Source organism: Pavona decussata, unplaced genomic scaffold (genome assembly GCF_977016875.1).
Source record: "Pavona decussata unplaced genomic scaffold, jaPavDecu1.1 SCAFFOLD_37, whole genome shotgun sequence".
Classification (NCBI taxonomy): domain Eukaryota; kingdom Metazoa; phylum Cnidaria; class Anthozoa; order Scleractinia; family Agariciidae; genus Pavona; species Pavona decussata.
Window position 1 is genome coordinate 1283601 of NW_028145459.1, and position 16235 is coordinate 1299835.

General features: G+C 38.3%; 1 protein-coding gene across 1 annotated transcript; it reads right to left on the reverse strand.

The window, feature by feature from the left end:
* Positions 1-655: 655 nt before the first annotated feature.
* LOC146483926 (ficolin-2-like) lies at positions 656-12082 on the reverse strand. Its single transcript, XM_085105266.1, has 4 exons — positions 11762-12082; positions 3020-3134; positions 1799-2216; positions 656-1189 (listed from the first exon to the last, which is right to left on the reverse strand). The coding sequence occupies exons 1-4, from the start codon at positions 12080-12082 to the stop codon at positions 955-957; spliced, it is 1089 nt and encodes a 362-aa protein (XP_084961392.1). The 3' UTR covers positions 656-954.
* Positions 12083-16235: the final 4153 nt, after the last annotated feature.

The window sequence follows — 16235 nt, forward strand, 5'->3', positions numbered from 1 at the left end:
CGGCGTCTGAACTGGGCCTAAGTCAATATGAATTTATGAAACATGTATTTGAACAGCGGGTGAAAGATTAAATAGAAGAAAGACCCTCGGAGTTATTTTAATACGCAACTTAAACCTATCTAGACCGGAGAGGTGCTCTCGACGACTTTGAACATAAATAACTTTTTTAATATTTGCTCAAACGCCATAAACTTTCAGGACTTTTAAGGAAATTTATGCGGGAAAGTTTGATGTGGTATGTTAGTGTTCATTTACTTTAAGGTTTCTATGGCAACCATGTTTTGACAGGCACTTTTTTCAGATAATGGAAAATCACTTTTTAAAATGAAGAAAAATTACTTTTCTTACGTAACGTTTGTGATTTTATCTCATGTTCGTGTTCCTTTATTAGTTGTAATCACTTTTTGCTTAATTTTGGCGCTTTCAGGAATCCAGAAATCCAAGATGGCGGATCCAAGTTGGCCGCCATTTGGTAATCATGACGTAATTATCTCGTCATATGACGTCATCCCCTTCCGTTCTAGAATCTATCCTCCAAGCCTCCTTGTCATAGCTTCTATAGTTGCGAAGTTATAGAGGAGAGGGGGTGGGGTGGGGGGGAGGGTGCGGAATCTGCAAGAACGGATAAATTCATGACTCATATATTCCGTCGTTACTTGGGTCTGTACCTCCAAGGAGATCAGGCAAACTATACAGTCAGCTACGCTAACTAGTAACATGATAAGATTCGCATAACGTTTTCTTGTGTTGTACAACGTCAGAGAGTACCAGTGGTTCTGACAAGAGAAGTGATTTATAAGGCAAGCATAAAAACACTATTAAACTGGTAGCAAGAAATCGGTAAAAACAATAAGCCAGGTTAATAACCATCATTGTGAACTAAGTAACAACTAAACCTTAACATCCTTAGCTTTATAACAACAGTAATTCATCCGCTGTAAGGATGGTTCGTTCTCATTCAGTGTTTGGTCTTATCATCATCTCAGCACGTTTCAAGGAAAAACTATGTCCCCTGAAGGTAAACCAATTGATCCCATCAGCGTTTGAGCGATGTTGTCCGCCAAGGTACTGTCCGTTAAGGTTGGATCTGTGACATGCGTTGTACCACCAAGCGCCTTTGTACCTCTCAGCACATGACAAAGCCTTATTTTTGTCGTTATCTTGATCTTTGGTAGAAAACTGCATACCGCTGAAAAGAGGAGAGAAATAAAAATAGAACATTTTTAAAATAGAACTATCGAAGTTGCGACAGTAACGTTTTGGCCTGCTGATTTAGAGGACTCAAAACTAATTTGCTGGGGGACAAACAAAAATCTTCAAAGGTTTATTTTACACTGCATCTAATAATGGTGAAGATTGATCGATTACCTTCATGACGACTGCTGTCATCACAACACCTAAATGTGTTTAATTTTATCAAATTAACTAAGAGTGGTGTTGTGATCAAGATGTCAAAAAGCATTGACACCAATCCCTTTAGTTAAAACACACACGCACGTATGTATTATAGAAATGATCAGCTTGATAGAGTACGAGCTACTTTCTTTCGTTGGTATTTGCCTGCTTGTCACTTACTCAACAACCAGCTGTCCCTTTGTATCCATCAATCAAAAGTCGGTATTTATCTCCCTCGTCTGCCACCTTAAAATTGCTGTGATCGGTCAGTATCAGTCGTGTTGCCATTAAATACTTTTCAGGTAAAGTTAATTATGAAATGCTTGGCTATTTTACCATCGCAAATTAGTTTTCGTTAATTATTTAACATTCAATATCAACTTAATTGGATTGTCTATCTTACTTGTGCCACGATATCATTGAATCGCCAGCCGTACCACTGTATCCTCCAATCAAAAGCCGATATTTATCCCCCTCGTCTCCCACCTTAAAAGTTGTGTATTCGGCGTAAGCGATGTTCCCATCAAAGTCCTCCAGATCAACTCTCAGTTTCATGTCACCAGCGGCTGTCAAACGATGAAGTTTGTCGTTTCCAAGCCAGAACTCGCCGCCCAGATTTCCAAACCCATTTTTGTAGGACTTCCAATCGAGGAAAAAATCAACAGAGCCGTTCAAACGTCTCTGAAAAACGGTCCAACCGCCACCGACCGTGGTCATATCACACAGCACTTGTATCGGTTTTCCGCCATCTGGAATAATGGTGTACACACCACTGGTATTGATTCCAGTTTGAAGAAGCTGAGAGCAGCTTTTAATTGGCTCTGCGTGTAGAAAAATTTGAACGTAGCCATTTTGTTATTGAATGAGAACACGAAATTTAAAGATTATTTCAATGTTTTTTTTAAATCATCCAAACTTCTTAATTTGGCTGAAATTCATCTGAGTATATCCCTTGTATGACCTATATTTTTTTAATAAAAATTATTGTTGTCATTGCAATCAAATGTTGACAGGTCGGTCTTTCAGGGTTTTGACTTATCCTATTTTATTTTAAAAAACGTTCATTTCGTTGTAGTAAGATTTTTAGTTTAGTTAAGTATCTTTCTGCTCTGGATTTCATGATATTTCGGTCAATTTTTATAGTTTTTGGAATATGTGTAAAATTTACAATCTTCAACGACGGATCGTCAACTTTTGGAAATCACCGACACTGAATTCATCAGCTTATTTTGTGAACCTCAGGGGAACGTTTTTGAACATAATGTATTTAACAAATCGACGGCAGTTTTCTATGGTCTATACTCTTATAGACCATAAAATGACGCCAAAAAATGTTCAAAACTCAAGTGGAACCACGAGCCGCAGGCGAGTGGTTTCACTGCCAAGTTTTGGACATTTTATGGCGTCATTTTATGGTCTATAAGAGTATAGACCATAGAAAACTGCCGTCGATTTGTTTTTTACAATAACATGGAAAAGTACGAGCGGAATTGGCTATTTTTTTCGTTGAGAAAGCGCGCGCGTTACATCTGACGTCATTTTTATTGTCTGTACTCTTATAGACAATAGCTACGAGCCAATCAGCGCGCGGGAATTTGGACAGTTATTGTAAAAAATGACTTACCACATGGTATCCCTGTGTAACCGGTGGCACATTTGCAGTGAAAGCCGTCCTCATAATATTCAGGGATGCAGATTCCTTTGTCACCACAAGGCGTGCTGTCAGACTCACAGATGCTCTGTTAGTATTTTAAAAAAAGAATCCTCGACTGAGCCTTAATAAATAGATAAGGGGTCAGTATCTAAAGAATCTGTGGTTCTGCGTTGGTTCGGAAGTGGAAAAGAACGTTTGGTTTATGAACAGAGTTGACAAAGTTAATTTTTTAAATTGTTGAATTATTTTTCTTGTAAATATTTATCTTGATTAGTTATTCATATTATAGTCTTTGTACATTTTAGGTGTTACTGTTATCTATTATGTTCATGTATTGTTATCACATATTTTATACGTGTTATTATTGTAAAGCGTTATTGGTTTCTTAGTAGAAATAACGCTATATAAATAAAGATTATTATTATTATTATTATTATTATTATTATTATTATTATTATTATTATTATTATTATGATTATGATTATTATTTGGCCACTGTAAACAGATTCGAGAGCTGACGTTTCGAGCGTGCGAATCACTTTAGGGTGGCCAAATTCTATCAATTCAGTTGCTCAAACCAAACATTCCTGGGCCTATATGGCATGTTTGATAACTTGCAGGTGATACAGCAGGTGTTGGTGTCAAAGGCTGTTTGGGTGGATATTCCCCTTTCTATATTTGTAGTTATTGTGCGCATGTTCAGCACAAGACAAATATGCAAAGTAATTCACCGAGCTCATATGAACAGGCCTAAAGCTGAAGTCGTCCGGTCGTTGTTCGTTGTCTCTAGCTCTAGAATGTTAGCCATTCTAGACCGATTTCATGAGGGTGAAAAGCTTCAACATTAGCAGTGGAAACAGAAAAGAAACTAGCCACTTTTTTTATTATCAACTCAATGATCCTCCATAGTCTTCAAAAACGTATTAATAATTCATAGGCCATTGATCTATCAAATGGTCGATAATACATGAGGTGGAGTGACTTTGTTTCTTTCATAAATCGTGTCGTAAACCAAAATATCGATAAACCTCCTTCTTATCAGTATATGGTGTTTTATCATCTGATAAAACACTTCTCAATAGTATGCGGTCTTTTTCTCGTATGCTACTTTCCAATGTACAGAAAATCGAAGAAAAGCATAATTATTATGAACTCTATTGACAAGCGCTTCTCCAGGAATGTTTTTGAAGCCGTTCAAAAAACTCGCAGCACGTGTTTAGTCGGGTCTCAAACCCGATCAGAAAACACTACTACTCGTTTTTTAAACATTATACAAATCTAAACAGATGAAGGTTGCCCTATTCCTTCAGAGGTGTCTCGCGTTTAAGCGATGTAGCGCGTCCAGTTTAAACTGTAGATACCTAAACCCCTATATCAAATTAAGAGCGGATGTCTGTAAACATCAACCAGAGGTGTGCAATAGCGAAAAATTCAAAATTCTCAAAAAAATTCACAACATAGCCCACGGTAAACTATTGCAAGAAATACATGTTTTACTTCGATCCAATAATTATTTTTGACGTCAGGCTATGATCTTGAATTCACCGCTCCTGAACCAGGTTTTCAGTGTCTGACACCATATGTTGCGAAGACCTTGTTTTAAAAATCAAACCAGTTTTGTTCCAAACGAAAAACATCCAGTCTGCTAAAGTACATAATTATGGACATCATGAATGGTATGTTACTCATCTGAAGTGAAAATTAAATATTTAGGAGATTTTTCAATATTTACAATTTTTTAAGCGATTTCTCGTGATGCCAAATTGACAAATTTGCGAGGCTAAAATCATCAACTGGTACATGGCGTTGAGGATAAAGATTTACACCACGTGAAAGAGCATAATTTCTTCTTATAAAATCCGCTTTCAAAACTATGGGCAACACAGAAGGAAATTTTTGAGGCCGCGAATTACAAGTAGTACTTTAGTGAAATTTGAGCTTTTCTGTCACGGCATTCCGTTGCTAAAACTCAGATAAACACAACATGAAAACGTTTCAAACAACAATTGTTTGTTGGTACTTGCTAGAGGTTTTGGCCCACGTTCATAATATTACTTTCCATGGTTTTTAATCATTTCGGGCAGGCACAAAAGATCGTAGCAGTTTTATTAGACCCCGAGTTCAAAAGCGTATAAAGGTCACAAAGGTCAGTTTACGTAGTCAACGTTTTGAATTCGGACCAGAATGTTTTGCGTTGAATCTTACTTTAGAACAAATGAAACTATAGCTACAAGTGCTACGTAATTCATACCTTTTTAGCGAGCCTTCTGTACATTGTAGAAATCATCACATCAATCAGGAACGATATATGCATTTTGCCGCGATTTAAAAATACATTTAACGGCAAAGATTGCGTTACAGTTTGCGCAGACCACTTGCCCCCAGGGGGAGGGGGACTCCTATATCAAATTGACGAGTTGATCCTCATAAATTTTGAAAAGTACCACAAAAGGTACCAGAATTTGTTTTGTAGCCGTGGTCTGTATAATTTTCCCACTTAGTGGTACCAATTCTAAAATGAATACGCTAAGTCCAGATAGTTGACGGCTGATATTTATAATAACTTTCTCTTATATGTTTTCGCTCAATACCCTAAAACTGGCTAAAAGGTACCGCCATACCTTTGACAGGTACCAAACCACGAATTTTAACCCCCGAAAGCTACGATCACCCCCGTCAATTTTTATATAAAGGTTTACCCCCCGGGTACCCTGCGAACAGAGACCCTTTGACTTATCTAGGAAGATTAAAGGGCCTCTGCTCGAATGGTACCCCCCGGGCGCATGCCAAGGGTAATTTTTCACTGCCCCTTCCATACAAACTGTAACTGCGATTTACTTGTGAGCTGTATTTTCTGTCACTGAACTTTCTAAACGTGCAGTTAGCCCACGTTGGTATTCAGATCGCTTCAGTTTGTTTATCTTGCTCTGCAATCCAACTTTTAAAATGCTCGATTCTGGTTTCACGGCGTTCAAACAAATTGAGCCGAAATGGTATCGTGTGAGTATGCTTCAATTATTGGAGGACAATGTGGACAAAGTGTTGGAAATCCAGCGAATACCCAATGTATTCCAATGAGAGATTGTGGCACAGACATTCGAAACTATCCAAGGGCCACGGGGTTTGCTGACTGAACACTGAAAACTGAGGCGGAGCTTCTCGTAGGCAGAGCAGGTATCGAATTACTGTAACGCAAAACTCCTGAGTAATAACGCTTGCAATTTGATTCTGAACGGGTTATTACATCCACACACATTTATGATTTTAAATGATTTTTTACACGGAATGCCCGCAGGGCATGACGTGTCTAGGTTTCGGTCGGGTATCTTTTTTTTCTTCGTCGTAGTCACAAATCGACAAATTAATTTATGCGTTAAAATATCTCCTCCCCCAAGTAGGGATGTATTGTTCTGATTGTCTCCAACAAAAGCAGGCCAATCAAAATCTATTATTCGGGCACATATCACGAGAGAGGAGACCCACTCATCCCTTCCTGTGTGACGTCAAATCATTATTTGATTTATTCATTAAACCTTGATTAAATTCTACCCTCTCCCAGAAGGGATTTATTGTTCTGATTGTCTTGAACAAAAGCAGCCCAATCAAAATCTATTATCGGCGCGTATATCACGAGGGAGGAGAACCACTTATCTCTACCTGTGTGACGTCAAAGCAAGTCATCATTTCGAAAAGTTGTTTTTGTTCAATGGCGGCCACATGTATAAAATTAAGACAGTAAAGACTCTGATCTGCCGTTTCCAGAGAGAAAACAAACCTTTTCCAAGCGGTAAATCGAAATAACTTCTAGTTAGTACTCAACAGTTGAAACGGTGGAAATTGGAAGAGTTCACGGCGAAGAAACTCTGCTTTCAAAAACAGATGGAATAATCAACGCGAAGGATTAGAGCTAGAGGAAGCCAAACCAGTTCAGCGGGGTCATGTCGTTATTGCAGAGTTATTTCTGGTATGATTCCTAGTAACACAACGATAAGTATCACGTAATACATCTGAATAAAACCATTTAGACAATTATTTCAATTGCCAAGGGAGGATAGTTTTGAAATATCTGCGAAACATACAATGGGGAATAATTGGGGCTACATTAAGCATTCCGTGTTAATGCCATTAGCCGGGCATCTTGTTTTAAAGTTATTTGGCCCTGTGCTTTGTCACTATCACAGTTTCCCGACGTAACGGAATGGGGAGCTTAGTGGAGAGGCGGCAGGGTAAGAGCGAGGAGGGAAACGGGGTTGCGTCACCACTGTCGTCCCTATTTTCCCCAATTCCTGCAGTACGACTCACACCTGCTACAGTCGACCACAGTACATTGTCAGCAGGAATAAGGGAGGGACGAAGGGGGAGCAATTTTTGCCAGAAAGAGGGCCAGGGTTTCACAGCCTGGACGGCACAGCTACGCTCCTTTGGCTGTAAAGCCAGTTCTACAAAGTGACATAACTAACTGACTAAACTTCATTTTTTTTTACTTTGACCCATTACAGTCGAACCAGGTCAAGCGTACCCCCCTAGACTCTATTAATGGATCGATTATTTGAAAATTGAACCCATTAGTCGTATTCATTTATTCATTGTTAACGCAGATCAATGATCAAATTAAAATTCGCAGAACATAGATCCGCGCTAACAGTGAAAGCAATAGCCTGTAAAATTCAAACTACAGTACATTTGAAACAGCTCGTTCGTTCAAACTGTTCCTGCATGTTGTTGACACATTCAAATAATTCGTTATGCAAATTTGGTCATGGCAAGAGCACAAAGTCAAGCGCTTGCAAATGAGTCGGGCTGAAAAATTCCAATTTATCTTTCATGTATAGCATTACCTACCTTGTAGCATGAAAAAGTTTGGTATATATTATTATTTCACCAGACTGTCCATTATACGTCGACGAATAGCGCAACACATGTGCTGCCATTGTCGAAGGTCAACTGAAATGGACATCTTTCACTGTGAGTTCGCATACTTTTCGCTAAATTAATTTGCATATACCTCAAAAAGGGAACCGTTTGTAATAATAAAACGCTTCCAGTCCTTTTTCATTTTTGTTTTTGAATAACTAACGAAAAAAACGCAAGTATACAAACGTAAAATGTTCATTTAGTGATCATTAGTGAGTTTAAATTTACGCGACAGGACCCACCGTGCCCGGTTTAAAATGGCGAATTTTCTCTCTGACAGTACGCGTTGACTGCTGTAAATCACGAGAAATCTGTTTTTTGGAAAATCCACTGTTATATAAATCAAGAATTGCCGCTCTGAATATATTGAGAGGGGTTTTTCCCGCGGGCTTTCTGGTTTTCTGGTTTCATGCATTATTTGGTTCGTATAATCCAATCAGAAATCTAATTTTGATTTGAATACTTGAAACGACGAACGGGTTCAATTTTCAAATATAGATTCATTAATAGAATATAGGGGGGTACGCTTGACCTAGTTCGACTGTAAGGCCAAAGAAACCATACTTTGTCTGCTCAAATTCCATTACTGATGGATGAACTTTCTTTTATCGTATGAAAACTATCATACAACAGACAATTTTTGTGAACAATAAATTGAAAATTGGGTCTTATCCTGATGAACTAGACAGTCACATTGGTTTTAACTCTCCTTGAGTAGCATTCATGGTAGCCTCGCGAAACCCCGGGGGGGGGGGGGGGGCACTTGACCCATGTTTGGGTGTAGGGGTGCCGCTGGGGGTTTGAAACCCTGACCCTGTTTGGGACGAAAATAACCTTAAATACCTACCCTGTGTAGGACAATGTCCTCAATTTTAAGACCCTATTTAGGACAGAGGACACATCTAGCTCTTGCGTTACACAAGTGTTTATTGGTGATAGTAATAACATTTAAAGGCCCACTGTCACTTACCGGACGTGATGTTCCACGCATTGACTCGCGAATACCAATTACAACAGATAAAATAATACACTTCCTAGAAGTGATGGTGAAAAATACCAAAATTTCGCATTAACAGCGGTTAACCTTAAGTGGAAACTCAATTGACGTGAAGCATTGTTCACTAAAATAAATGCAGACTAACGTCTCTTATTTCGGATTGCCAAATACTCGACGACAGTTTTGCAATCATATCCTGTCTAGGACGGGTCCGGGACAGACTCGCTTGAAATTATATACCCTGTTCAGGACAGAGGGGCCAAAAACCATACCCTATCCAGCGGCACGTCCCCGTATAGCCCATATAGGGGAGTACCCCCCCACCCCCCGGGCGCGAAACGCCCCTCGAGGAGAGGCGGCTGTATTCGCAGGCTACGTTAGACTGAAATTTGAAAAACTTTATCAAAAATCAAAACAACTGCGCGAGTGTAGACGCAACCAGATAAAATTGTGATAACCCAAAACCGCAATCTCAGTTTGAACTGATTATATAATTAATTGTCTTTGGGGTCTAGCTGGACGAAACATCGCTTTCCATCCCGTGGACAACGGCGCACGTAAGTGGGCGTACGTAAGTCAGCGGTCTACCGGTGAAATGTATGTAACACAATCTTTGTGACCAAATTAAAACGGCCTAAAGTGTTACGATGTTTCCTATAGATGTCCCATATTTCTTAAACATCCAGTGTTGCCGCGCAAAGGTATGAATTATATTGCACTCTTAGCTATTTGCTCCATTTTTTTCAAGGTAAGATTGAATGAAAGAAGTCCTGGTTTCATTTTATTCCATATTTACTAGTGTTGCGACCGGTTGACAACGTAAACTGACCCGTGTACGGCTTTTGAACTCCGCTAAAATCTTTTGACACTGCCCCTAAAAGATAGAAAACCAAGGAAAATAGTCTTATAAGCATAGGCCATGCACAGGCAGTGCCCTGTAGCAAGAATTAATAAACCATTGTTGTTTGAAACGTTTCCATGTTGTGTTTATCTGAGTTTTAGCAACGGAATGCCGTGACAGAAAAGCTCAAATTTCACTAAAGTACTACTTGTAATTCGCGGCCTCAAAAATTTCCTTCTGTGTTGCCCATAGTTTTGAAAGCGGAATTAAAGAAGAAATTATGCTCTTTCACGTGGTGTAAATATTTATCCTCAACGCCATGTACCAGTTGATGATTTTAGCCTCGCAAATTTGTCAATTTGGCATCACGAGAAATCGCTTAAAAAATTGTAAATATTGAAAAATCTCCTAAATATTTAATTTTCACTTCAGATGAGTAACATACCATTCATGATGTCCATAATTATGTACTTTAGCAGACTGGATGTTTTTCGTTTGGAACAAAACTGGTTTGATTTTTAAAACAAGGTCTTCGCAACATATGGTGTCAGACACCGAAAACCTGGTTCAGGAGCGGTGAATTCAAGATCATAGCCTGACGTCAAAAATAATTATCGGATCGAAGTAAAACATGTATTTCTTGCAATAGTTTACCGTGGGCTATGTTGTGAATTTTTTTGAGAATTTTGAATTTTTCGCTATTGCACACCTCTGGTTGATATTTACAGACATCCGCTCTTAAAGCTTATAGAGCTGGCTATCAAACTATACCAAGAAGTTTGAAATAAAACGAATTGTCGAATTTTTCACGACCTCTAAATGTGAGCGTCCAAATTACCTTTTTAAAGCTACAAGTCAAAGCGAATTTTGTTTTTCGTTAATTTAATTTGCTCCTCAGTTTCCGGACCCAAAGTGCTAAAAAAACCTGTCTGCGTTTTGCCATATTCAATTGCAATGAAAAGTTATAGAGCATTTTCGAAATACGATGAAAAAAATGTGGAGTGATTGGACAAAAATCGCTCTCGGAGAAAAAATATTTCGAAAGAAAAAATTCGCAGACACGTTTTTGTTGTTTATCAGTGTGCTAAACTAGCTACTGTCCAAATTTGAAGGCAAACAAACAAATTTCTTTTGAGTTTTAGCTCTTTGAAGTGGCTCCTCCAAGTGAAAAAATTGATTTGAGAAAACAGCGCTAAAAATTCAGCAAATTCATTTTATTTTAAAATTCTTGGTTTAGTTGGATAGCCAGCTCTAGTAAGCTTTAATTTGATATAAGGGTTCGGGTATCTACAGTTTAAACCGGACGAGCTACATCGCTGAAGGTATAGGGTAACCTTACATCGCTGAGGGTATAGGGTAACCTTACTGTGTCATAACAGGACTGAATTAAAAAATTGCGATTCCTCTTCTCTGATAAGGGTGGACAGTTTAAAGGATTGAACGGTAGCCCTTTTTATTTGGCATCTTTCAACTTTTAAGTACATGTTTGATGCAACTGGCAGACGTCTGGTTAGTTCTTGCTATCAGAAGCAATTTTTCAACATTTTGCTCCATGTATTTCCCACAAAATGACTTTGAAATAATAAGAATAGTATAAACTTGCTAAGATCCAAGATTTCTACTCTCGCGTTATTAATCAGTTCTTCTTTTGCAAATTTGGCATTAAGTCTTACCTCGATCTAATTATTTCTTCACATCGCCTTACATGGAATTTTAATTTTATTGGGTAGTCTTCATTGCCACAACAAGCTATTGATGATATGTTGAAAAAACTTATGTCGAAGAATTTCTGATTCGAGGAAAATAAAAAAGTGCTTGAAAAGACTTCTAAAGATGTATGAAACACATCTTTTTAAAACTTATGTTTAAGTGGCAAACTCAGTTCTAGTCTCTACTTACAGCGTCGTTAAAAGCTTAGCACATTAATTTTATATTATTCTACGGTTTTCAAAAAACTTACCTGTATCCCCCTATAAAGCATTTTTTCATCGTCTGTAAAGTTCTGATGACTTGTAAATCGATCAGATGCGCTTAACTGGCAGGTAAAGTTGTCTTCTTCGTTCAATGAACCAAAGTTGTAAGACAAACAACGGGTTTCTTTGACACACGCACATTGGCAAGAGACTTCAGAATCCATTGTTATCTCTTGAAATACACTCCCATTGAGTTTCTTTCCACGTAAAGCTTTGGCAAAGTTGATGGCTTCCAAGTCTGGATCAACAATGCGAATGACGGCGTAAACAGCCGCAACAGAAAACATTAACCAGTAAACTAGATACATCTTTGCTGTTTGCTGTTAGAAGAGGAACGAAACCACTTCACTTCGTCAAGGTGTGTCGCATGTAGTATTGAAGTTTTCAATTTTTAAATTATTGACGAGAAACACAGTTTACAATTGACTTGAACGGATCAATATCTATTGTTTCCTTTTTGCCTGTCTATACGAGAATCGTTCTTCGTTATTGTCTAACCAGTGGTGTTCACTACCTATATCCAAAACAGTTTAAGCCCAAAGTGATTCATTATTCATTCCCCATATTAGCGCATTGTCACTGATGCCAGAAATTAACATACACCTGTCTCATGAACTGTGTTTATTGAGATGCACAGTCAAAATTCATGAAATTGTTTACCTCGGGAAGGCTTCTTTGAAAGTTCGAAAATAACAAATTACTTATGCCGGGTATGTACCTGTGTAATATGATATAGACTGACATGTAATTTTATTAAAAATGTCGTGCTATACCTATGAAACATTATGACCGGCAAATATTTCCACTTTCTTACGATTGGCGAGATTGGCCGAAATGCGTCACTTGAGGCAACATCTCTTAATTAAAACTGGTACAGGTCAAGCGTACCCCCCCAAGACTGGATCGATTGTTTGAAAACTGAACCCATTAGTCGTTTCAAAGAATGCATTCATTCATTCATTGTTAGCGCGGATCAGTGTTCAAATTAAAATTCGATTCTTATTGGCTTTTAAAACATTGATCAGCGCTAACAGTAAAACAGCTGTTTGGAGAGGACGAGAGGAACGTGAAAGTGACTCCTCGAGCAACTCTAGCTTCTTGAGTGTTCTTCAAACTTCCCAAGTGCATCTATAACTCGGTATACGCACAGCTAAAAGCATGAACCAATTCCTTTATAAAATAGTGAAAATAAAGTAAATGATTCCTGGAAAACAGGTTTGTTCCTGATAAATTACAAAATCCTCTGTACAAAAAAAAAGGTGAAAGTGGTTTCTCAAATCGGTTTAATCTTAACGTTTCATAAACCTTCGACAAGCTCTTATAAATATACATTTTTTTGGTGTTGTCTTCCGGTAAAAAGTTTTTTATAACATAGCGCGCGCATACTTTCCCCATCTGACTTGCACACGTCATCGGATGGACGCACGGCCGTGCGTTCAGAGCGGAAAAACGCAAAAAGCACGCGCACTCTGCGTGAGCGCTGGGCACCAAAAGTTTCAAAAATGGCGACAATTTTAATTTTCCAATTTTCGACAATTTACTATGTTATCGCAGATATCCCGGTAAGTAGCGATAATTATCCCACACAAGAAGATAGCTACAGATGTAACCTTGCTGTGGTTCAATTTTCGTATGGCTTCTTAAACTTTAAGAAAGATTTTAAAACCCTCGATGTTCCGGCGCGGCATGTGAACAAATCGCCTCTACGGGTCTGTTATTGTCATGGACCTTTTTACAAAAAGGGACTATATAAGCAAACCCTTGAATATTTAAGGTCGAGAGTTCAACTGTGTGTAGGAAAATAGTTAATCGTTAATTACTGAGTTTGCCAAAGTGGATTTTTAATTTTTTTTTTTTCGCAAGGATCTAATTATCGGTGTCGAGGGAGCAATTTCATGCGATGCGTTACTTTCGATCTCTTAGTATATTTTACTACTTTTTTTCCTTTAGTTTAGTTCATGTCTCTTCAATATATTGTATATTTCTTTTTGTCTTTCACTGCCCGCCTCGATTAGCTTTCGCTACTTGCGGTCCAGTGTAATTGGCTAAAAGTTGATCACGATAAGCACAATAAAAAAGTTTGTTTTTGACACGGTGTGTGTACATCTATCTAGTATGCTCAGCTCAGGTCAGTTACACAACTGATATGTAACAATATTGATCTGCCCAGGTCAACTGAAGGCAGAAAAACTTCCCAAATAATCCCTTTTGTCACTGTGCTCAGCGGGGATTTGTTTCACAAAGTTCACAAAGCCTTCCGTGGTCGCACTCTTGCCATCATTCACTCGTCGCGCAATTTTGTTTTAGAAACGAAAAAAAATGCATCCAGTGAGCAGAGGTTGACCAGCTGCAATTTTTTAAATAGAATTTTATTTCAATTTCAGTTGTGCTGAGACCAAATATGAATTGTCTCGTAATGAGGAACATAGAGAATTAAATAGAGATGAAGCTCGGGTAACATAGTTACCAGAAGTGTCTCTTTGCTGTGTTTATAGTCATGTATCGTAACCTGCACCGCAAGTCCAGTTTTCCTTCTAGTCCTTACACGGTGCTGGTAAAATGCCCGGTCCAATTTTATAGTATTTTCGATGAAATTGGTCACAACGTAGATTTACCACAAAGCCACTGCTCAACAACGACAACAAAATCGAACAGCAGCGTTTTCAGTTCACTTGCGCCCGCGAACGGATATGCGCAGAAAAATTAATGCGCAGAACTTTTTTCCGCTCTGAAGGCCGTGCGTATGTTGAGAATGTACCATAATGTCGCCAATAGGAATTAGATAGGGAAGCACGCGCGCTATCTTATAACCAAAAATGTTTGTAAGAAAACAAACAAATTGACTGATGTTTGACTTTAAAAACTATATAAATGAATGAGTACTTTTCAAGCTTGACATTATCCGTTCCTCGCAGCTCTCAGCACTAAGCTTGTAAGATGAAACAGCGTTTTGTTGTTGAAGAGACAGCCACATCTTCAGTTTGTGCGACAAAGCACCAAAAAGATATAAGAAAACTAAAAAATTTCCGCGCGGCTTCCATCCAATGTCCTGCGCGCTTTCAGCGCACATATAAATGCTTTTTTGACCTTAAAACATTGCTCATAAGCTGTTCCTCAAACTTCAAAGTTTACTGATCAGAAACATTTCGCTCACGGAACAAGATATGTCTGCATACAAATAAACGTTTGGTTTTATAACAGAGTTGATAAAATAATTTGACCATCTTAAAGAGTCGAGTGCTGATGCTTCGAGCTTTAGCCCTTCGTCAGAGTGAGGCAAGGAATTGTGGATTGTGTACATAGTAAGCAATTGAGCTACGCTATTGGTGGGAGCATGGTGACGAGGAAACTAATTTATTCTTGTTCAAGAAATACCCTGGCAAAATAGAAGGAAAAAAATCGCGCCCGTGAAAACAGTTGTTAATCGTTCAGCAAGATCTGAAATGGGTCAAGTCATGGGGGAATCTCATGCCCCTTCTCCATTCCTTGTTTTCAGTTCTTTACTGAATTTACTATCCTTATTTTGCTATTGCAATAAAAAGACAAAAAACACCTCAATAAGAATTCGAAGAAATGAGTAGTTATCTCTGCAAGTGAAATCTTTGGCTGCCTAGTAAGCGTTCACCAGTAAAAAATTATGGAACAAGGTCAACAAGCTGTGCTTTTAGTGGACTTATTCGTTCTGAACTCCTTTTTAGACGAATCCTGTGTACGGTATTACTCGTCCTCGCTCAACATCTGTTAGGTCTGTCCACTGTGCCTTTTTTCGTCCTCACTGCCCTTTGGATCACTAACTTGCATTAATGCGTGAACTGGAGGACTAGTTAGCCTCCCTCCTTAAATGCAACTATGACATCAAAAAACCAGGTACTACTGTTTACTGTGAAATGCTGAACTATTTTCTTGAATTAAGTTGTAACTTCCAAGATCTGTATAAAAGTGAATTTATCATTTGGAACAATAAGGAGATAACAATAGGAGACTGTTCCACAGAATATTAGTTACCAAATAGGAACTTAAAAGATTTCAAATTAAAAATGTAGATCTGTGCTGCGAATGCCGATGCACTGATTCACTGGAACATACCTATTTGGATTGCTCAGTTAATATTAAATTTTACAGAGAAATTATATCGTAGTTCATTCAAAAGAGTAAAACCAAGGTAACCCTATGCATTTAGGAATTTCTATTGAAAAATTATGAGTTCCTTTCGTGCCTCTCTCCACGCCAGCAATGCCAACTGCATCTTCTCGTCCATCTTACCAAAAAATAACTTTATGTATGTCAATTTATCGCCGTACGCCCAGAATGTTGCCAATTTAATTTGTAATTTTAAAAACTCCAAGAACAATGGAAAATCGAACGTTCAATTTCACTTCCCACCTGACTTCTATCTCGTCTTTTTTTCTGTACTCTAATTTGGTTCTTGATAATGGAGTCACGATGACCCCGAAACGTCGA

Bases quoted from the DNA above. Each gene is read 5' to 3' on its own strand.
- LOC146483926 (XM_085105266.1), bottom strand. From the start codon at position 12,082: ATGTATCTAGTTTACTGGTTAATGTTTTCTGTTGCGGCTGTTTACGCC. The intron at 2,217-3,019 runs GTAAGTCATTTT...TTCTACACGCAG, and splicing joins TTACACAGGGATACCATGTG to AGCCAATTAAAAGCTGCTCT. The intron at 1,190-1,798 runs GTAAGATAGACA...TCCTCTTTTCAG, and splicing joins TCAATGATATCGTGGCACAA to CGGTATGCAGTTTTCTACCA.